We start from the raw sequence: 23197 nt of genomic DNA, 5'->3' as shown, positions 1-23197 counted from the left end.
AAACGGGGTGAGGTGGGGCCCCGCTTTCCCCGGGTCCACTGCCATAAATATACTTTGTTAAATGCATATAAACTAACAAAATTCTCATCCTAACTGCCAGTTTCCAAACATAGCCTTAAAACTTGAACCCAGCCTAAAGCATAGCGCTTACCAACTTTAAGACGACCAGGCATTAACTCAACCATGAAAACAGAAACAAGACCAACCCTCATTATTGAGAGTAGAAACATACGATCATCACCAATGGGGATTAGCTTGTCTGGTAGGAGCAGCTAGTGCACGTCAGCTTTTGTTGCGATGTTGCAGGTTCAAAACCCAATGATATAGTTGTATAACGGGTAGGGTAACCCCAGCTCGCCTCTCGTATTGAAAAATAGAGGGGGGGGGGGCGGGTTGCTTGCTTCACGTTCGCATCAAAATTACGATTTTGCCAGTCGTATTTCGTTCTCCGTATAAATCAAATCCAAGAGATGGTTTCGATTCCGCTGTGACGTCGGTGGGTTGGGTGGGGGGCCCTTCTTTCTTTGCGCTTCCGTACCAGGTCGGTGGTTAAATGAATCGTCCACCGTCAACGAGCACCCCAGCTGATGGCCGAACATCTCTTCCCCCGCCGGACCCGGTCGTACGGCGCCGCCGCATTGGCAGTTTCCGGCGAGTAGCCGACGAGAGCAAGAGGTGAGTGAAACAGCGATTGTCGGCGTACTCCTCCTTTACGGTGCTCTCTGGGACCCTGTCGTACGGCGCCACCGCATTGGCAATTTCCGGCGAGTAGCCGACGAGAGTAGGAGGTGAGTGAAACAGCGATCGTCGTCTTCGGAGTCGTCCTTCTTCTTATCGGTGCTCCCTGGGACCCAGTAGTACGGAGCAACCGCATTCGCAATTTCCGGCAAGTAGCCGACGGGAGTAGGAGGTGAGAGAAACAGCGAGCCTCCTCCTCCTTGTTCTCTCTCTCTCTCTCTCTCTCTCTCTCTCTCTCTCTCTCTTCGGGAGTGCAGATCTGAGAGTGTAAAGAAAATGACAGGCTTTTTGCTGAGATTCGGGGAAAGGAGGGCGGAATCTCTCTCCTTTATTGCCGTTTTCTTTTTTCTCTTTCTTGTTTTGTTTTTTAGTTATTTTACTTTTTCTTTTGATCTTGGAGATCACGTGGTTTTTCTTGCTTTTTCTTTTTCGTAACGGGAGCCAAATGTTGGAACTTAGAGTTAGTGATCAAGCTTTTGTAGTCCGTCTTCAAATTGAAGGGAACGAAACGTTCTTTCTGCTTCTCTTTTTCTCATTTTCTCAATTTTTTGAGAAATATGTACTTTTCGTTTCATTTTTTCAGGATTGCGTTGGTTCTTTGTTTCTAGGCACCGGAAATTTGGGGTTCAAAATGAATTCTTGTGGTTTTTTCTTGAAATAGGAGGAGAAAACAAAACATTACCTTTGATTTTCGTCTTAGCAAAGGAAGAGTGGATCTTTTTTTAAATTATTCCTGTTTTCATCTATTTCTTTGTTACTTGCTGCCATAGTTCTTCACAGAAATTAATTAATGAAAATGTGAGATTTTTTAATCTAAGTTCCCCTTCTTTTGCGACGAGTTATAAAGAGAAACCGACGAAATTTGCCTGCATTTCATTATTTTCGTGTCCTTTTTTTTTCTAGATCATCCCCTTTAAATACAGTGTTCTTAAATGATCTTTAGTGTGGCAAAGTTCCGGTTTTATTTTCTCACAGTTTACTGTAATTTTTTTCTTCATTTCCTCCTTCCTTTTTATCTGAATTGGAGAAATCTTCTTTCTTTTTGAAAATTAAGTGAAAGTTCCTTCCGTATTCTCACGAGAGTTTTAGGGCTGGAAGCTGGAGACAAAAATCATCCTGCATTTTGTGTATAGTTTTTATCTTGCTCGATGAGAACTCGTACATCCTCCCCAATATCTTTTTTTTTTTTTTGAAAAATAGAGAAAATAGTGCTGCTTTTAGTCTTGTTTTTCCTCTTCCCCAACCAGAGAGAGAGAGAGAGAGAGAGAGAGAGAGAGAGAGAGAGAGAGAGAGAGAGAGAGATTTGCTGCTTTTTAAAAAGAGGGTACTTTTCTCATGGTAAATAAATTTCCTTCTTGTTTTGATTGGATTTGTCGCTTTTTTGTGTTTTTTTACATTGTTTTCTTTGCAATAAAACTATCGGTATTTGGAACGGTTTGAAAGTAAACCGTCTGTTTTTGACTTCCACTTGCATTTTGTAATTATGTCTGGTAGGGTCTTATCTTTTGCTTTGAGACTTGGTATGGACATATTGTCCGTTTCGGGCTTCGTTTTGTTTGATGAGATCCATAGATTTTTATGTAAACGTCCATTTTATGGAACAGGACGTTTACTGCATCTGTTCTTCACCGAAGACTTCTTTCTTTCTTTTTGTGTCGATCATTTTTTCTTAATATGAGATATATAGTCGGATGGGCTGTTTCGTACACCTGCCTTAATGTGTTTTATTTATTACCTCTCTATCGACAGATCAAATTGGGCACCATAGCAAGTTTTTACATGACTTTGGAGCCTGTTTGGTTTGTGGAATCAAAATCTCGTTTGGACTCGTATTATGAACACATCGTACTGCTCTGCAAGGAATTTCTCCTAGCTGACATGCAACAATGTCCGTTTTTCCTTTTTCCTTTTTCGGCAATGTGGAATTCACAAAGATCTTGGTTTCATGTACCTCACAATGTAATGTTTGTGGAATGTTTCATGTATTTCACTAAGATCTTTGTTTCTTGTATTTACAAAGATCTTTGATTCCCTGGTATTGGCAATTTTGGCATTCAAGACTATGACCTCAACTGTTCTAAGGTTACCCATATCTACCGTCTCTCTAGTTATGTATCTTTGCACTTCTGATTCAGAACACAATTTCTGTATGCTGATTTACTCTCAGTTTTCAGAATATCTTGTGTTTCTTTTTCTGTGGCGGCTTGACTAGGATATGGTTGCGATTATGACATCTCATTTGTATTTTTTAATAAAGTACATGGCACCTTGCCAAAAAAGTCACTATAAAATTTTCCTCTTTTGCATTATCCGTTCATTTATTGCTTAGTATTCTTTATTTTTTGGTGGTCACGGTAGTCTAATTTTTTTAGATTTCTTGCCTACTTCCGCCTGAATACTTGAATATTTTGTTTTTCTTTTCAGTTTCGTTTGTATTGTTAATTTTACTTAATTGTATTTTGTAAAAAGAGAAATGGTTACTGACTGTAAAAGCTTGGCAATGTTTCCTCCATTCTTTTGCCCGTTTATTGATTTTTCTTCTTGTTTTCCTTATGAACATGTATCCATGACGTTATTGTTATTATTAATATCTATTACTACTACTGCTGCTGGTACTTGATCTGTCAATTGGTCTTTTATTCTCTTCTGAGCTGGATGATTTCTGTAATGACTTGGAATTTTATTCCTTTCATAAAATAGTATTCAGGTTTCCTTTTTATCTCCGTTTCCAAGGTGAGGTTTCCATGATATAATTTCTCCTTTTTTCTTGTCTTGTAGTTTTCCTCTGTACGAATTGGAATAGTCATCACCCTTTTTTGGCTTAGTCTTTCCTTAGCATGGAAGACCCTGAGTTTGTGTCCTTTTTTAGTTATAATCATACTGAATGCTATACTGATCTGAACATCTCAGTTCTGGGATCTTGGGGATTTACCACTTCATCAGTGAACCTATCATGCCATTTGGCACAAATATTGTGCCTCTTGTTATGTCCTTTTCCAATCTATGCATCTTTCATCAGTATTGTTTACCTAATTTATGCTTGCAGTGATTTTCTTTCTTTATGTCCGACTGCTATTAGATTACAGGTTTTACTGCTTTTTGTGTCAGTTTAGCTGAACTTTCTTTTCTCTTTTCCTATTTCTCCATAGATTTAGAGGTCGCTACAGGTCAAAATTTCTTTTGAGGCGTGGATGTTGTGCTGTTGTGCTTAGGGCTAAGAGGGTGAGCGTCATGCTCTTTTTCTTGTTCCTGCATTTGGTGTTATCCAAGTGGATATTTGAACTCATGCTTCTTGATGGTTTTCTTGCTAGTCAGGTGTTGGAATGGCTGAATTTCAGCGGAAGAAATCCACTAGTTACCACAAATCATCTCCAGGATGTATGGGAAGGATGGTGAACTTGTTCGACTTGAACTTGGGGGTTTCAGGAAACAAACTACTTACTGAAAAACCTCATTGTGATGGTGAGTTTAGCTGTGTGCTTTCTAATCTGAGTTTTTCTCCTTGTATCTTTCTTTTGATGGAATAGTCCGAGTTGGATATGAACGCTACCTAACAGTTAGACACGCTGGATCTGATGTGTCCAGGACTCCAGGCTGATGTCCTCTTTTTTTATGCTACTTAAGGGAATATAATGCATGTGAATCCTCCATTTAATGCAAGTGTCAAGGAAATGCTGATTTATGGACTAGGATTCCCAAGTAAAAGCAAGTGATTTAAGTGTTTATTACTTTTTTGGATAAGCTTGTGTGTGTGTGTGTGTGTAAGGAAGCTCCCATCCTTTCTTCTGTTTCTTTTTTAATGCAATGATCTCTGCTTCCAGTTAGTGCAACCCTAAATAATTAGCTAGTCTAGGATTATTGAATAGAAAATTAGAAATCCAGTTTGCAGTTGAATTAATTGATTAGTCTTGTATCTGTCCAACTGCCTTTTCCCCTAATTTCACTTGGAACTAGCAATTTATCTTCTAGATGACTAATGTCAGGATCCAGTCTTTTGAGAAGTCGGCTGGAGTCTTCAAAGAAGGTGCCAAATCCTACAGAGAAATATATAGAAGAGGAACCCGTAAGTATCTGGTCCCTTTACTCTCTGTATCCCAATTAAAAATTGAAATTTGTTAATATCCAATAGTTTTTAAGAACTTTCATGAGAATGAGAATTTTTTTTTTTGTTTCAAATATCTGAAATTGCAAGACATGTCTCGAAATTGTATGGAAAAATTTTGTGAGTTTTTTTTTTCCCGAAGGTGTGAGGAGTAAATATTACAGTTCTCCCGTTTGGTTCTGTTTCTGGGTTGGAACAGTATAAACATAGGTGACAAAAGTTAATGACCAGTTATATGCCAACAGTGTCATGTCTGAATTTGATTCCACACCACAGTCTTCATTATGGGCTGTGGTGGCTGTTTGCTATCTGATAGGGATGTATTCTGCTTAATTTGTACATCGTGTGGTTACCAGGTAGCATATGAGTCCAGGAGTTCTTTAAACAATGCCAGAAATGGAACACCTATGAAGATGCTTATAGCTCAAGAAATGTCAAAGGAAGTGGATCCCAGGAGAAAGCCGCCCAGTGTTGTTGCCCAGCTTATGGGTCTTGATGCTCTTCCTGCTCGTGAACCATTTCCCTCCAGGCTAAGAGACAAATCTGAGAGCTATTTACAGAGCATTACATTGAGGAGTCACAAACACCATCAGGTGCGTTCCACTCATTCAGGAATCATGAACGGACACCAGCACCGGGAAAATGGGTTGAAGGAGAAAAGCCTGCTGCATAAGATCCAACCCCATTCTTCTATTTGTGAAGAAGAATGTAAAGATGTTTACGAAGTTTGGCAGTCATCTAATATGAAGAAAGCCAATAACCAGTCACTGCACAAAGTAACACAAAGCGGCTATATGGATGAGAAAAAAATGGATCTTGTACGTCAAAAGTTTATGGAAGCAAAGCGACTTGCTACTGATGAAAAGCTTCGTCAATCCAAGGAATTTCAAGATGCATTGGAGGTGTTGAGTTCAAACAGAGAATTGTTTCTGCAATTTCTTCAAGAACCTAATTTCTTATTTTCAAGGCATCCCAACAGCTTGCAGTCTATTCCACCACCATCTCAACCAAAGCGCATCACAGTGCTTAAACCCTCGAAGGCAGTGGTGGAAAATAGCTCATGGAAACAACCGAGTGGTGGTGAAAGATGCATTACCTCAGAATTAAAGAATGACAGACTGGGCAGGAAACAGGAAATGTTGAATCACTCCCTAATGAAACAACAGCCAGTTGAGGCAAAGGGACTGGATGAAAATAGGCCACCTTGGACTTCTGTTTTTGAACATAAGAGTAATTTTCATGTTAGGCCACCAGGGAAAGCTGATAATTCTCCTAATCCTACAAGAATAGTGGTCTTAAAACCTAGTCCCCGGAAAGCCCAGGACATAAGAATGGTGGTCTCATCCCCACCCTTATCACCTAGGCCATACAGTAGAGCCTCATATGCAAGCAGTCAGGAGAAGCTTTTGAATGCTTCAGCAGATGAAAATAATGATTTTCTAGTGGGGGAGATAACGGGACAGATGCCTGAAAGCTTAAGCAGCCACTCATTGCATGCATCAAGTATGAGAGAGGAGACAATGCTCTCATCTGTGTTATCAAATGGCTATGTTGGAGATGAGAGCTCACATAGTAGATCTGAAAATGAGTATGCAGAAGGTGGCAATCTTAGTGATTCAGAGGTTGTGACCCCAACCTCAAGGTATTCATGGGACTTCATCAATAGGTATAGTAATTCTTATTCATCATCTTCTATTAGTAGGGCATCTTACTCCCCAGAGTCTTCAGTAGCCAAGGAAGCCAAGAAGCGACTTTCAGAGCGGTGGGCATTCATGGCACATGGTAATCAAGAGCGACAACTAAGAAGAAGCTCAAGTACATTGGGTGAAATGCTTGCTATACCTGAAGTGAAAAGGCCAACAAATTCAGTCGGGGAGATCAGAGAGGAAGTTCTTAGCATGTCGAGCAGCAGATCACTTGCTGAAAATGATGATCATGAGTCAACTTGTGTCTCAGGTAGCAAAAGTATAGATGATGGAGCTGGGGAGTGCTCCCCTAGAAACCTGTTGAGATCAAGATCAGTTCCAGTTTCTTCAAAAGTGTTTGACACTGTACAGCTGGAAGATGAAGCTTATAAGCCTCAACTTCCACAGCCCATTGCGAAAGCGGAGAAACCGAAGAACACAAAGTCATTAAAGGGGAAAGTTTCAAGTTTGTTCTCCAGGAATAAGAAATCAAGCAAGGAGAAAAGTGATCCATCTCCCTCACTTGGGAACTGCCAAGAAGGACAATCTGTCAATGTGGAAATGTCCAGAGATGTAGCTGAATCGCAGCAGCTTCCTACCAGGAGTAACTGTGGAAGCAGTTCATCTCCTATATCAAATTCACATGAATTGTCCAGAACAACTGCTCCGACTTCAGCTATGAAGGGATCAAAAGGAGGCTATTCTATCGAGGTACCTGTTTTAAAGGATTTTTTGTGAACAGACACACATACATGCATGTGCACAGGCTTTCACATACACGTGCAAACTTATGAGATCATCTTGCTATTACAGAGGTTCTTCCCTTCTAGTGAGGGACTATCTAGTCTCTGATATTCTTTTTCTTCCCACCCATCTACCTACCCTGCCCCTTTTTTTCCCCTTTTGATAGTCAGGCTGGGGGGTAGCCCCCAGTGGGATTCAAGGCCCTGGACCCCTCGGTTAGGAATGTGCGACTCTGACAGATCCAGCTAATCTTATTCAGTCCTAGTCTCTGATATACTTGTTTATTGTATGTTATTGTGTACAAAGTTAGTTGTCTTTGCAATAAAGATGGATGCTGCCTGAAATATTCAACTGGACATACTAACATACAATTGAACCTGAAAGTTTATTCCTAGCATTAACCCTAATATGCCCTACAAGTGTTGTGTGAGCTCGTGTACTCTTATTTTATGTTTGCATCTACTCACCGATAGACTTCATTTTGTTTGTTGCTGAACTTCTAGCTTTTGTCTAATTTTGAATTCTTCTATCCTTGTGTAGGCAATCCTGAGTCAAGCAGAACCAAAATCACTAGAAATTTTGAGTGAGAACCAAGAGCAACCCAGTCCTGTCTCAGTGTTGGAACTGCCATTTGAAGATGAAGCTCCTAGCCCGCCTGGCATGGAAAGGAACATCTCAGGTTCTCAAGGTAGGCTTATCACAAACAGCTAAGGTTAGTTTCTAATCATGTATATTAGCTCATGATCTATTCCCTTGCCCAACAGCAGACCATGCATCTCTTTCCCGCAAAATGGGCACAAATGGGATATCTTCACTTGATTCAGTGACTGCTGCATTGTCGTGGGAGGATGCGAACTTGGAAGATGGCATTACGGAAAACGGAGGGACAGAATCAGTGGCAGTGGACGAACAAGAGCAATTCCTGTTTGTGCAGAAAGTGCTTGCTGCTGCTGGCTTGGACAGGGAACAGCCCCATACAAGAGTCCTGTCCGATCTATGGTATTCATCAAACTGCCCATTAGACCCTTCCTTGCTGGAGAGTCTCATTGATTGGAACAAGCATTTTACCAGCATTAACACTAAGGACTCTATAACCGAGGCAGTGAAGCTACGACGAATTATGTTGGAAAGAAGGCTTTTGTTCGACAGCATGAATGCTGTCCTCTTGGATATGGCAGGTCTAGCTTTGGATGTGAATCCATGGTCGAGAGCCAGAAGCGGCAGTAGGAAGAGTATGGTCCTTTCAGGAAGTGATCTAGTAGAAGAGGTGTGGAGTCGTCTGAAGAAGAGTTTTGCCAGGGAGGAGGTGGTGGTGTCTGCAGTAACGGCAGCAGGGGGCAGGGATTGTGTGGACAAGCTGTTGAAGAAAGAGGTGGGAAGCAGAGGGTGGGATTGGATGGATTTGGAGGTGGTGGAGATCGACGGTATCGGGAGAGAAATAGAGAATGATGTGCTTAATGAGTTGATAGAGGACGCTGTTTCTGATTTCATCCATGTATGCTGCCATTGACTTTCGCTTATTCATGTTTGTGAGGCCACTTTCTGCCTTTTGGAGGTAGACGAGAAAATGCAAATAAGGTTATGTTATGAGAAACAATTTTTTTTTCTTTTGGGATGTTTTTTTCCGGGTCCTACTTTTGTAATCTATGTATGTATGTACGACCATCTTGTATAAACATTTATGATTTAAGATTTGAATTTTGTTCAAAGTTGATCAATAATTCTATCTATTCACATCAATCATGTAGTAAGGGGGGGAAAACGAATGAGATTCCTTGCTTGGTACAATTGGTTGCAATCCAGCAGGGGAAAAGCACTCGCACACACACTCTTTATATATATATATAGTTAATATTGGCTCCTAATAAAAATACAAAACTAATGAGTTAGAAATCATAGATACAAGTTGTATCCACTTAATCTAACTAGTTTTTCTGATGTAAAGATGCGAGTTACAAAATTATGTACATTGTGTGGACCATTGATTTTTGAACCCCTTTAAAAACCTAATTATTTGTCATAATCACATGATTCAAAATAAGTTTTTTATTAAAACAAACCATGTAGACCACAACTGAAACATTTTATTTAAAAAATTATTTTTTTTTGAAAAAAGTGATTTCTACTTGTTAGCATATATATGTATTTGCTACTAATGAAGGTTAGGAATTATTGAGCTAGAAATCATAGGTGCAAGTCTTATCGAGTTAATCAACATGGTTTATTTGCCAAGGATCAGGATCATGTTTTTTTTATGTAAAAATATAATCTTTTGAGTTATGAAATTTTGATGTATTGTGAGCTGTTGTTTTTTGGATCCTTTAAAAACCTAATCACTTATCATAATCACACGATTCAAAACAAGTTTCATACTAAACAAGCCATGTAGATCACATCCATAACATTTGATCTACAAAAAAATTGAAAATTTTTGAAGAAAAAAGTGATTTCTACTCATTGATTTCTTACTTTCATTAGTAGCCAATATTTACCCCAACTGATTAGTTGATATGGAAGCAACTCTTATAGGGTGATCATAGATGTATATGTTCATGGTTCGAATTGTATACTGCTCGTGAAGGTACGAGTTGTCTGATTCTGACAATACAGATGCAACTTGAAACTTTTGCAGCGGTCCCATCTTCAGAAGATTCCTGATATTTGGAATCAGATTCAGGTCTGTCCTGGCGGGGTACAAGACGTTCCTAGATCACTTTAGGAAAATTTTAAATATTCAAAATGATGAAACCGTTGGCAGAGGGGCGTTTATGGAAAAGGATGCTACCTTGAATGAAAACAAGAGACTCTGTCAAGGACCAACAACGCATTGCATTTAACTGCACATGAAAACTACTACCGTTTAAAAAGAAACAATTCACAGCCTATTTAGTGGTTACGCTTTTATATAGACAGGAGACTAAGAACAAAGAATTTGCAGAAACAGTCCGATCAGTTCCATGCCGGTTTGGTCATCAGTTTTACATGATGGAACATCTTCCCTGGTCGTCCCCATTGGTTCTCATGGCTTGAGATGCTTTTGGATCCACTCCACTGTACCCGAATTCATTTGGGTTCAATCCATACTGCATGATCAATAATTAAGCAAATAAACGCCACTGGATTTCTCATAAGCCCATAATATCAGTCATGGGCTTAACTATTTGACAACCAAATATCTGGCAAGAACAACGAGAGAGAGAGAGAGAGAGAGAGAGAGAGAGAGAGAGAGAGAGAGAGAGAGAGAGAGAGAGACTATGTGCAGTTATGTGATAAAGAAGAGAGGTGGCAGCAGTACCTTTTCTCTCATCCTTGTGCTCCAGGCATCAAAGCGGTTGCTTTTACTATCCATTGAGGTGGAAGCAGCGACTTGGCCTCCTTGGTTAAGAAGCAACGGCTGCCTATGGTTAGCCCTCGCAAGATAATCATCATCACTGTCGTAGTCTGATCTTCTTGTTGTAACCATGGCCCTTAGAATCATTGCCAATAGCAGTGAAAGAGCCTGCATGGGCATCATTGAAATAGTTTACTTGTTTTGTTGATTAAACCCACTCTGCTTGAGCATACTTACTGGTTCCAATTTCTAGACAGATCAGTGAATGGGATTTTGACTTGAAATTAAGTGATACCAAACAATGCTGGGTCCCCAGATATGAGGAACAATCAGCATAAAACCCATAAGGGCTGTGCTCATCTGGTAGGAGCGACTTGTGAATGTCACCAAGTTGACGGGACATCACAAGTTAGAAACCACGGGTGGTGCCCCTTGCCACAAGGGTTTTACCAACCAGAGGCCACCCAATGTGTGGTCAGTGATGCGGGGTGAGGAGTGGTGTTCCCTGGGTTATCCAAAAAACATGAACAAGCAGCATAAAGTAAAATTCCTGATGATGGATGAGACCCACTTTCTTGTTCTCCACATATTAGTACATGCAGGGATTTTGTCTGTATCTGATGCAATAGTCATGTTGTGCCAATAATATTTTGAAGGCTCTGTTTGGGAACTTAATGTTGGAGAAAGTTTATGGAATTGCAAAAGTCATTCAATTCCTGGAACTGGCAAATACTTCATCTACTGCTAATTCTGCTTTCAAGTGCAAACAAACATTGCTAGAATAGTTTGACTCAACTCTGTCCCAATTCCTCATTTCCTACCTCATCTACCAGCTCTCAAACAGAACCAAAGTAACTCTAGCAAACTAAATCTGGAGCCACACCTAAGATCCTCAAGTAGTACGTTACATACTTTGTTAATCAAAATCATTCGGCTTACAGTTGATTGTGAGAACTATATGGCTTAAATAAATGAAATAGTATTATTAAGGAAATGATCAGTTTCTCTGTAAAGTTGCATCAAGTAGTCCGTCAATGTCACTCAAAGTGTGTCTTCCTCTACTCATTTTCAGAGTATCATTTATCTCATTATTTATTTGTTCTTCTAATAACATCATTCTATCACCATACTTTGTCCTAGACTTAGTTGTCAAAGGTGCTAGGCGGAGCCTAGGCGGTGAGTCCTTAAAAAGACTAGGCGAGGCCTGGGCCCCTATGGGGTACCCCAAATAAATTTTTTTAAAAAAACTAAAAAAAAACATATAAAATATATAAACAAACTACTAAAATTAATAACAAACATGTGTGCAACATAAAATCAATCAACAATAAGCAATAGACAAATAATATGCGGTCGAACACTGTAAAACAGCTATATTACATAAAAACAGTCAATAGATAACTCATACGCTTATAGATTATATATGAATTAAGTACACAAATATGTATATATATATAATTATATATATAATATAAACACATAATATTGTAAATTTATAATATATGTTTATGATATGTTAATAAATATAATTATATACAATTACACAGAAAACATATATATATATATATATATATATATGTGTGTGTGTGTGTGTGTGTGTGTGTGCAACTGTGCATTAGACCGAGAGACTACCTCGGCTAGGCTGCCTGGGCGGCGCCTAAGCTTCACCTTTGACAACTAAGCGGAGGGGTGAAAGGAGGAGGAAGAAGAAGAAGAAAATGAGAGAATAAAAAAAGAAAGCTTTTGGGGCGGGAGGAAGAAGAAAAAGAAAAAAGAAGAAGAAAAGAGACAAAAAACATTAAAAAAGCATGATAACTATGTCCCTGCGGCTTAAGCATGAACAACCTAGGCAGCCTAGGTAAAAAAAACAGGGCCCGACCGCCTACACCCATAAGCCTAGGCGGTGGTCCTATGCCTAGCCAACCTAAGGGCAACTTTTGACAACTAAGGTCCTATACTCTTTTTTTTATCAGGATGAAGGCACTTCTTTTGTCAGGTTGAAAACACACTGGGCCCGGAAAAGGCGAGGTCCTGCTAGGGATGTCAACGGATCAGATATTATCCTATGTACAACTGAATTTAGTTGGATTTCATAAGCCAAGACCATATCCAATTATAATTAGATGCGGATATGGTTTTGATTATTTTCTATCAAATCTGATGAATATCCGGATTTGATGAATATCCAAATCCATTTACATGTAAAAAAGCAGATTTGGTATGAGCTTTCACCATCCAAATCTGAATTCGAATCAGTTTAGTCAACATCCAATTAGTCTGATATGATATTGGCCACATTTGACCCAAATCCAATCTGTTTACATCCCTAGGTCCTGCTATCGCTCATCTTGTTTCCTAGCTCGGTCCAGCTCTCTGGGCTGCATATCATACCCAAATGTCATGAAACTAAACCAAATTGGTCATAGTCCTATGAAAAATCCAACAGCCTAGGCCTATATTCAGACCCAAGGCTAATGTAAAGCTATGTTACTGGTACACTCCGCTTTAGGTGGTGTACCCGTGTTGACACGGGTACGGGTACCGGACACGCCATTTTGCGTGTCCTATATTTTGAATATTATATATTATATTTTTAGTATATAAAATATTATATTCAGTTTATTTTGTATTTATGTGATATTTAATATATATATACATATATATATAGCCCTGTCCCCCGTACCCACAGTTTTTGGAATTGCTGTGTCATACCCTCCGTACTCGCACCTGCAACCGCGCCCGTACCCAGGTGACAAATGTAAAGTGCACTACCCCTATCCCCCACAAAGACGAGTACAAACTTTCTACTCTAGAAACAGTAAATCCAGAATGATGTGAAACAAAATATTCAAAGGGATACATTAGTATATGAACACAGAACAGCAAGTTAGGGTGACCACAAAAAAGGGCAACAACAAGATGAAGGTTTCAGTAAGTACTCATTATGAGTGTGTTTTCCTAGCTCGTAGGACACATCTAAAAGGGAGGAACTTAATTCTCTTCTTTAAACCAAAAATAAGTTGTAAAGTTGTAAACTCAGTCTAAAAACTTACATGTTGCATTAGTGATTTTACAGTGACTGAGTTTGCTACCCTAAGAACATCACAGCATTCAGCTGTTGCAGATCAAAGTGTCGAGCTAATTTTGTCATAATGAGAGCAAATATGGCAGAAACAAATGTAGACCAATCCCTACCACGAACAAATTCACTAGAAATGCATTAGCAAAAGGAGAAAAAAAATCAGAGCAACATCGAGACGAGAAGTCCAGGAACCAAATGCAGAAAATACTCACCTTGAGAAGGATCCTAACAAGTGAAATTGCTTTAACCAATAAACAGGTCATATGAACCGCTCATTGGAGAAAGACAACAGTACAAATAAACACACATGTAAGACAACAACCGAGAATGATGCACTTCAGTTTTCTAATCTGTAACCATATTACGAGCATACTACACTAAAGCTGCATGGCCATCCTCCAAATATTGCAGCCAAATTGAGCAAACAATAATGCGCCATATTATATGGATCTGACCTGTTTGCTTTTTGTTCTCTTCTATAAAGTTTTCCATTTTCAATAAACTTCATTCATCATACTTTTTATCATTCAACTGAATATATTTGTGGCTGAAACAATGCATGGTTAGAGCATGTAATGTTACTTCCTGATATAAAATTACACATGTTCTATACTGCTTTTCACAAAGAAAAACAAGCAATAAAAAATCAAGAATTTAAGACAAAACAAGGATTACCTGAATAATGACCACAAACAGGCCAACATCTTTACAAATAGCAACATTATCTTCAATAAAAGATCTAAGGTTGTCAAATTCTCCAGTTGGGTCATATGGAAGATCCTGCAGAGCATGAAAATGAAAGAAGAAACACAACCAGTGGTGAAAGCTGCATATAAGGTATTTGAGAAAACACATAAACATGAACTGGTGGATACAGTTTTCCTAAAAAAAAAAGCCTGGTGGATACAGTTACCTCTTCCCAATGCTTGTCAAGAAACATATAACCCACCAAAGCCGCTTCCAGCAGAATAAGAACAGTTGTAAGCAATGTATACTAAGCCAGTGGTTAAGGATCAAAGTTGCATTAAGACCTCACCGTTCATGAAGGTTAAGGTTTAAGAAGATGCATGGTGTCAATAAATGCTCAAATTAGTTCATTAGATAATGGACAAATCTTTCATCATGGTACCATATGCCTGGATTATCCTGCATTTAGGTGTGGTGCTATATGTTACTAAGCAATGACACGAATCCACAAGAAAAGAAAAAGTTTGTGCATGGTTCAATGAAGTTACAAAGACAAAAACAGAAGTGATACAAATAGAGAAGATTGATTGCTTCCTTCGACAAGATTCAAGAAAATAGCTTGAGAAAAAACCAGTAAGATGAATAAAGCTTCAAAGAAATGTCACAAACATCAATATCAGGAATTTCTGTGCAAGTGTATATCTGATGACAAACTAATACAATTTGTTTTCTGGGAAAAACTTGGGGAAAATATTAGCAGTGTGGTAAATTTGTGATACTTTAAAACAGGTGATATCTTGAAAATGCTGCCATTTTCAATATTATACCATTTTTCACAGTATTTTAGAAAACCATCAATATTCGTGACCTCACTCATTCATCTTAGCATAAGGTGTGTTGCAGACATTTCTATATGCATAACCCAAATTAGAGAGAAGAAGAATATAACAGCTAGAAAAATATCCTGCAGCATGCCTGCATCGTGGTCCAATATATACTGAACTCTAAATATCTGAAGATAAACTGAAGGAAGCAAAACACTAGCTAGGATACAAAGCATAGGCAGCAACCATTGATAGTTTCTGCAGCAATGTGGCCAACACAAGTAATCAAGCATAATACGATGCCAATACTCATAAAAGAGCAGATAAACCTGTCACAAACAGCAAAAGGAATTACTCAGGCTGCCATTATGCCACAATAAGAAAAGATCATCTCTAAATATAAGGCGGAATGGACATGTGTCAGGGTGATATAGAGGCTGGTGTGCATGCTTTTAGCAAATGTTTCTTAAGATATTGTACCCAATATATATATATATATATATATATATATATATATATATATATATGCAAACTGAAATACCCATCAGGGGTATTTCAGTCATTTTCTTTTGCAATAGCGGTCCGCCCACTAGGGGCTGATTTGTAATCTCTTTATTTTATTTTTCTTTTTGCTTTTTATTTAGTTTTGTAACATGTGACTGATTGAGAATTTGGGACAGCCCAACTAGTCATTGGGCTAGCCCAACGGTCATTTGAGGGCTAGCTCAACTACTAGATTGACTGCTCCCTTTGCCCTTTGTTGTGCTTATAAATAAGGATCTTCTCTATTGTGTTTCTTAATGCTTTTCTAAGCATTTGTTAATGAAAGTTCTCTTATATTTTTTACTTGTAACTCTCTTTGTGAGTTGTTGATGTGTATCTCCATTGTAAGTGTTCTTTTGGTCCATAAGTGACCACTTTTGTATCTGTATCTCATTGTAGCCTTTGTGATACTCTTTTGATATTTTGTTGGTTTCATTCAATGGTATCATAGCCATCGGTTAAAGAACTTGTTTGTGTGGACGTGAGAGCATGGATTGTGTGCTTGTGGTGTCCAAAGAGTACTTCGCTTTTGTTCTACCTTTTTTCTTTTTTTTTTATCTATCTCTTCTTTGTAAAAATGGAGGATGATCGACATTCCCGTGAGACTCAATGATACAAACTATGTGATCTGAGCATCCATAGTAAAACACAAAATATGGGAAAAGGGTCTATGGGGTTCGGTTAATGGCATCGAAAAAAAACCTAAGCTTATAATAAACAAGATCGAAAATGACAATAAAATAGCATTTTAAGGAGAAGAAATGTCTAAAGTCGTCAAATATGAAAGAAGATGGAAAGAATGGAGGATGAGTCATTCCAAGATCATTGGATGGCTCATCAATAGTGTTGATATCAAGAAGTGCTTAAGTTTGGCAAAATTTGATTTTGCTAGTGATGCATGAAAGTATCTTAAGGATATGTATTGTCTAAAAGACATAGCTCATGTATGTAATGTGCAAAATAAAGTTAGAACCATAACCCAAGGAGAAATGACCATTAAGAAATATTATAATGCTCATTCTCGTCTTTGGGATGTTGCTTCTTTTAGAGCCTAAGTGGCATTGACCTCAAGACGTAGAACTTCGTGAAAATCAAATCAAAACGGAGTATTTCTACCAAATTTGTTAATGGGCTTAAACCTAAATTTGAGGAGACCAAATCGTCTTTCCTTCGTAGAGGAGGTGTTACCACCATAGTTGAAACTCTAGAAGAATTGACTATGGAAAAGAATAAATTAAAGAAACCCTCCTCTACCAAAGACGAGGAACCGGTGTTTACTATGTCAAGACCCAGAAATCACATAAGAACTTATAAACCACCTCACTTTGGAAGAAGCTCAAATGACTATGAATATATGAAGAGTGGTAAGATAATGTCATTTTTGCAATGAGCCGAGCCACATCAAGCCATATTACCCAAAGAGAAGATATGAAAACAGATATGCTGAAAGGTTAACTAACAACGCGAATCATCCAAACACAATTACTTTAACTATATACACTAAAGATTGATATAAAAACTGATGCCACAGCTGGCTGATATTATCAACATGTAGTGCAGATGTAGCAGTTGAAGATTGAGTAATTTAGTATGTCTCCTTATTATTGATTAATTGAGGAAGTAATTAATTTAGTTAGTAATAACATGTGTTCATTTGATTTTTCTGTTGTTGCTTTCATATTCAATAGAATTTTTGTTCAGTTTAGATTAGCACATGGTAGATCATAAATCATAGTGCAGATCTTATCGATCCCTCTTTGATTTCCTTCAAGTATAAATATCCCAATTTGCAAAGGTCCCAATCCATGTGTTCATGGAGCCTGCATAAAAAATGGATGATTGGAGTCAGAACAAGCAGGTATGGAGTCTTTCTTTCCTAATGAGATGTATTGAGCTACCCAATGTTCTAAATGTTTTCATATCTAGACCAAATAATATGGTCTTGTGTTAAAATACTTTGTATATATTTGTATACCTAACTGATATACGTATATTTGTACAATATAAATATATCAGGGGTATTTTGGTTATTTAAATGGCATGTAATATAGTACAGTCCAATAGGGACTGTTGAGTCTTTGAACTTTTTATTTTTGCTTTTTTATTTTTTTATTTTATTGTCAGTCCAATATGACTGTTGGGATGGCAGACCAACAGTCCTTGGACTGCCTCCCTCTCACTATATGTGAGGCTCTATAAATAGAGTCTCCCTACTCAATGTATCCTAAGTTTTTCTATGCTTATTTTCCCATATATAAATTTCAGTTTTTTATATTGTGATTAAGTGGAAGTTGTGCCATTGTGCTCTTGTGGAATTCGTGTTTTTTATCTCTTTTATGAGATTGTTATCGGTCCATAAGAGACCATATTGTATTCGTGCACTTGTGTAGCCCTTTATTGGCATTGTGATTGTGTACATCTTGTTTCATTACAATTTGTACATGGTCAGATTTGGATTAGCTGTTTGGTCGGATCTAACTTCCAACGTCCATAAAGCTTTTTTTCTTCAGTTTTCTTTCTGCCAGTTTTCATATTTCAGTTAGAGGCATAGACATTTGGGTTGCGCCAGGTTTGGTTTGGCCAGGCTGTTTTCGATACACTTCTTGCATTTTTGCTTTTCCATCCACGTGCATTGCACATGAATTTACCCCATCCAGTTTTTGAACACATGGAATGCGATATGGATAGGAGTGATGACCACATCTTCCTGGTCTTCCATAATAAAAGTTACAAAAGTGAAAGCAGGAAAGCCACTAATTGTTTTAGCTCAAACATCAAGTGAGCACACCTAGAAAATAAACAAATAAATAAGATGAACCGGTCCACCAAATAACATAAAATAAGGAAAAAACTCACAACCCGCAAAGAAATGATAAATCTATGTGGTCACCACTATATGCATCTGCATCCACAAGAACACCAACAAAAATGACACTTTCTTATATGTCCATTAAAACATAAAACAATATATAATTCAATTTTTCATGTAGGTAAAACTGATTTTATGAAGTTTTAAATGCAAAATATTACAAATTTTCTTATATATTATTATATCATTATCATATACCCAATGCTCTATGCACCACTGCTTACTTACACCTTTTCCTTTCTTTTCATCTTCTCTGCCTCTGGTTGTATGCCACGAAGGAGTTGATCCTCCTCTCCTTTTTATACCCAACAAAATGAATGCCAAGAAAAACCTCATCATTGCACCAAGTTTGTCTCATGCACAAGAACTCCCACTACAAAACACAGATGAGTCAGACTTATCCTCAGTTCCCACCAACTTTAAATCATAGGCCCTATCTCCAAATACTCAAGAGTAGGCTTGCTGAATCAAAGTCCTACCTCTTCCATCCAGTCCACCTATCTCACCATTCACCATTTGCAGCTACGTCACTAACTCTCTCTACCCTCGTCTCATTTTCCATCCTCAACCATCCAGAAGAACGTAAAGGGCCGAAAGCACCTACATGGCATACATCCAACCATAGCTTTTGTCTTATCGACATAACACCCACAACTCAAATATGCCGTTTCATCTCACCATGCCAACACAAAGTTCTCCCCTTTTGCATGCATTCCACGCATGACAACTCTCCCTCTCCCTCTCTTATTACACAACTCAACAAAACCCACAGCTACATTCCTCTCTCTCTCTCTCTCTCTCTATATATATATATATATATATATAACCCGACAAAAACCCACTGCCACACTCACCTCAACCTCTCTCTCTCCCATGACTATCGTGCATGTGATACACATGAGCGCATGAATGTTGCACGTGATCTCTCTCTCTCAAGTCAACAATTATGGCTGAGGAGAAAAATCATTTCTCCTCACCCGGATGGTTGTCATGATGCATTGCAGCCAAATGAAGATGTACATGTAGGGATGCACAACGAGCCGAGCTAGCTCGAGCTTGACCCGTTTAAGCTCGTTTCAAAAATAAATGAGCCAAACTTGAACAAGAGTTTAGGCTAGGTACACGTAAACAAGCCAAGCTTGAACAGGTAGTCCAGCTTGGATAGGCTCGATAAACCCGATTAAGCTTAGTTCACGTAGTTATGTAAAGAAATTAGATTTTATATATGTATATTATTTTTCTTAACATGAACGCAAAAAGTGGTGTTACCTTAGTGGGTAAGTCTTTGGACTCTTTTGAAAGTGGAATGGGTTCAAATCCAACCACTTTCCTTTGTTTCAAAAAGTGCTTTTGACACAAATTTTTAAAAAACTTTGAAACTTTTTTATAAACGTGTTCAGCTCGAGCTCGACTCAAGCTGATCCCGAGCATAGGCTGTTCAAGCTCGAGCTGAGCTTGAACAACCAGTTCATCTCGAGCCGAGCCGAGCCAGACCAAGCTCGGCTCGAACCCGGCTCGTGTGCATCCCTATGTACATGTACGAAAAGATAAGTTATACTCTCTAATGAAAACCACTCATTCATTCACATTTTTATGGCTTCTTTGTGAATAATGGTTTGATCTGAGAATATAATTTGCTTACAATGAGTCATAAAATGGAACCTATGATTCAGTTTGAGTTGGATTTTGTGTAGACCTGGTTCACAACTCCAGCCAATCCACATGCTTAAAAGGTAATTACTACCTGCATCATCTCTCTCACACTCTTGGATCCCATAACGGAACCTAGGATTCAATTTCATATGCAACTATGTTGAATAGTAGTACATCGACCAAGATAGAAAGTTCGAAAAGATTTTCTTTTTAACTTAGTTTTTGAAAAGGTTAGGGCATCAAACGACCTAATACTTCAATGATTTATAAACAAGAAAATCAGAGAGCTTGTTGTGGAGACAGAAAAACAAAATATAGTCCCAGCTAAAACCTTTCTTTCATTTGAAACATCATCATGTGCACATACTAAACAATATCTACACCAAAAAAAATATGGACATGATACCCAAACCCAGCACTCTTAATTTACCGCTCAAAAATGGTCATTCCAAACCAATAAAAGAAAGAAAATTGTAATGCCACATATCCTAGCACTAAAATCACACAATTGGAGGAAGTGATATAAGGAAACAAAGTAGTTACCAAGGAGCCGGAAGCTCTTTAAAATTGAAATCCAACCCAGCTTCAAGGCCAGAAGTAATATGCTCACCAAGCTTGCGGGACAATATATGGTGAGAGTTTTCAACTTCATTATTCTTCTGAACCTCTGAACTATACAACCTCAACATGCTAGACTGAGCATTTTCAGGTGAAGGTGCTGATGGAGGAGGAATATCATGATGATGGTTCCAATGATTGAGCATCCAAACCGAATAGAGAATAATTGCTACTCCCACAAAAGTTTGCAGGAAATTAAGAAACTTCAATATGAATGCCAGGAAACCTCTACACCCTCTAGAAGCCATTCTTTTAGAGCATCAATTTCATTTAGCAGAAGCTGCAGAGCAAATACAGTCTGCAGTCAGAATTTGGTTATTGTGCAATACAGAAGCAGCATACCCATCTTCTATAGCTATTCAGAAACATAAAGAGAATTCCCACAAGAAATATCAAAGAAGCTAATATTTATGGCAGTAGTCTATGCCGCAATTGACATTTAGACCTACCATATTAGTTGCACCGTATTATCAGAATTTGCTGAACCAAATAATAATATGACAATGCAACTAGGAAATGAGCAATATGTTATTTTATGCTAGAATAATATAAAACTGAAAAATAAAATTTACACCTCATATAACATTTAAATAAACCCACACTTCTAAACAGAAGCTGAAGCAAGAAAGCCTGGAAAATACCAAAATGATTTGCCTACAAGTTATGAAGTAGTATCAGGATACAACATCATAAAAAAGAAAAGAAAAAAAACACAAACCTTGTCTCAATAGGAAAACCATACATATATAAATTTATCAAATGAATCCAGTCCAAAACCAAAATAGATATAGCAATTGATGAACAAGCAGTCATACTCAAGCATTTGCAAATTATCCACATAAGGCATTCTAAATCCATTCTTCAGGCAAACCTGATTGAAAGACAAAAGAAACTCCCTTTATTTAACATCAGCCAAGTAAAGTCATTAAAAGCACTCCCTTCAAAGCAATAGACAACGAAAAATACAAGTTTCTCCACTCTAGTACGGAGATCCTACGTTTTGATGTTGTTTGAACAAACCCATTTCAGAAACCAAATTTGATGTACCAAAAAAACAAAACCAAACGTAGCCTTCACTTAGAATCATAGAATCAGCCACAGGCAGGGCCTTGCCACCTGAAGTCGGCTGGTTGGTAAGGCTAGAGCACCATTAGGGTAAACCATCTAGTAGAGGATTATCCAACAAAAGAAAGACGAGCACCCTTTGCTCAAAATAAATCAGATGAAAACCATCCTAAAACATAAATCTCAGAATAACAGAGAAAACAGGTAGAATCCATCCAAAATGGTCCAAACACATGCGGAATGCCTACTTCAGCACGAAATTGCAAAATCCCAAATTACTTTTCTCGTAACGGAGACCCAATTCGAAAAACACAAATGCCATTCGTTAACATTACCCAAACATGCTCTTCAAAACATCAAATTCTGAGTCTAGCAACAATCGAAAGCACATGCACGCACCCTTCATCTCCAAATACCAACAGAGATAAACCTCATTCGCATTAAAGAGTTCATTAAAACCTCAACACTCTCTCCATCGGAGGACAACCCAATAAAATTGACAACTGCTAATCAAAACAACTCCAACTTAGAAAGACAACAAAAACACGAGCACCCATCATCTAAAGATCATTCAAACAGAAAGACTGGTTGGCCCTATTGACCACCACAAGAACCCATCACCCAAAAAGGCCAAGAGAGGCGCATGGAGTGCATTATACTAACAAATTATCACACCCCAACAAAGAAAATTTCTAAGGGTCATCCAAGAGAGGATGACCCAATTGGAGAAACACCCACCTGCTTGAGGCAAAAAATTCACCAATCACATCAATCACTATGGCAAAAGAAATGAAAGGTAAAAAAAGGTTGCTAATTCAGAAAAGAAATACTCAAATAGGGAATTACCTCTCAGGAAGAAGGCTCTTAAAAGTTTCGATACATCTTCTGTAGAATTTAGGATTGTCAGAGACTCGAAAAAAAAAACATGAAAAAATAGGAAAAAGAAAACCGCTAAAAGACCCAAAAACGAGTTGAACGTTGTTAAATATACCCCCCAAGTCTAACAAAAAGAAACGGGAACACCACTGATTAGCTGTCAACGGTCGGGTTTGTATCGGGTAAGGCTCGGTTCATTGCAAACCCCATGTATATATATATATATATATATATAATATCTTTGCAAAATAATTCGCATTGTTACAGTAATGGGAATGTGTTGTGTTCAAAGCTTACTTTTTGTGCTTTTTTTGCTGAAATTTTTTTATATGTATAAAATATTTTCAGTAATAATAATAATAATAAAAAAGATATGTTTT

General features: G+C 38.1%; 2 protein-coding genes across 6 annotated transcripts; one reads left to right on the top strand and one right to left on the bottom strand.

The window, feature by feature from the left end:
• Positions 1 to 484: 484 nt before the first annotated feature.
• On the top strand, positions 485 to 8962 carry LOC149821816 (uncharacterized). 5 transcript variants are annotated; one of them, XM_089980731.1, is made up of 7 exons: positions 485 to 910; positions 3888 to 3960; positions 4054 to 4200; positions 4722 to 4801; positions 5197 to 7236; positions 7810 to 7957; positions 8037 to 8962. In XM_089980731.1, exons 3-7 carry the CDS (start codon positions 4062 to 4064, stop codon positions 8777 to 8779), a joined length of 3150 nt encoding a protein of 1049 aa, XP_089836857.1. In that variant the 5' UTR covers positions 485 to 910; positions 3888 to 3960; positions 4054 to 4061; the 3' UTR covers positions 8780 to 8962. The 5 variants fall into 5 exon arrangements, with proteins under 5 accessions (XP_089836857.1, XP_089836861.1, XP_089836860.1 ...); XM_089980733.1 differs by lacking the exon at positions 485 to 910 and adding an exon at positions 3212 to 3471; XM_089980735.1 differs by lacking the exon at positions 4722 to 4801 and having other exon boundaries at positions 541 to 910.
• Positions 8963 to 10082: 1120 nt separating this feature from the next.
• LOC149821815 (tetraspanin-18-like) lies at positions 10083 to 22918 on the bottom strand. Its single transcript, XM_089980025.1, has 7 exons — positions 22788 to 22918; positions 20802 to 21156; positions 15423 to 15522; positions 14596 to 14676; positions 14358 to 14462; positions 10565 to 10768; positions 10083 to 10352 (listed from the first exon to the last, which is right to left on the bottom strand). The coding sequence occupies exons 2-7, from the start codon at positions 21122 to 21124 to the stop codon at positions 10248 to 10250; spliced, it is 918 nt and encodes a 305-aa protein (XP_089836151.1). The 5' UTR covers positions 21125 to 21156; positions 22788 to 22918; the 3' UTR covers positions 10083 to 10247.
• Between the last annotated feature and the right edge of the window lie 279 nt (positions 22919 to 23197).

The sequence above is a fragment of the Nuphar pumila genome, chromosome 11 (assembly GCF_984573655.1).
Source record: "Nuphar pumila chromosome 11, dmNupPumi1.hap1.1, whole genome shotgun sequence".
In the NCBI taxonomy this organism is placed as follows: Eukaryota; Viridiplantae; Streptophyta; class Magnoliopsida; order Nymphaeales; family Nymphaeaceae; genus Nuphar; species Nuphar pumila.
Note: the sequence above shows the minus strand (reverse complement) of the source record. Positions and strands in the feature narration are given on the sequence as shown.

What these genes read in the sequence shown, in the direction of transcription:
- LOC149821816 (XM_089980731.1), top strand. Translation starts at nt 4,062, where the DNA reads ATGGCTGAATTTCAGCGGAAGAAATCCACTAGTTACCACAAATCATCT. An exon ending in TGAAAAACCTCATTGTGATG is followed by an intron (nt 4,201 to 4,721) that starts GTGAGTTTAGCT and finishes GACTAATGTCAG; the next exon opens with GATCCAGTCTTTTGAGAAGT. An exon ending in GAACATCTCAGGTTCTCAAG is followed by an intron (nt 7,958 to 8,036) that starts GTAGGCTTATCA and finishes GCCCAACAGCAG; the next exon opens with ACCATGCATCTCTTTCCCGC.
- LOC149821815 (XM_089980025.1), bottom strand. Translation starts at nt 21,124, where the DNA reads ATGGCTTCTAGAGGGTGTAGAGGTTTCCTGGCATTCATATTGAAGTTT. An exon ending in TTGACAAGCATTGGGAAGAG is followed by an intron (nt 14,463 to 14,595) that starts GTAACTGTATCC and finishes CATGCTCTGCAG; the next exon opens with GATCTTCCATATGACCCAAC. An exon ending in GCACAAGGATGAGAGAAAAG is followed by an intron (nt 10,353 to 10,564) that starts GTACTGCTGCCA and finishes TTGATCATGCAG; the next exon opens with TATGGATTGAACCCAAATGA.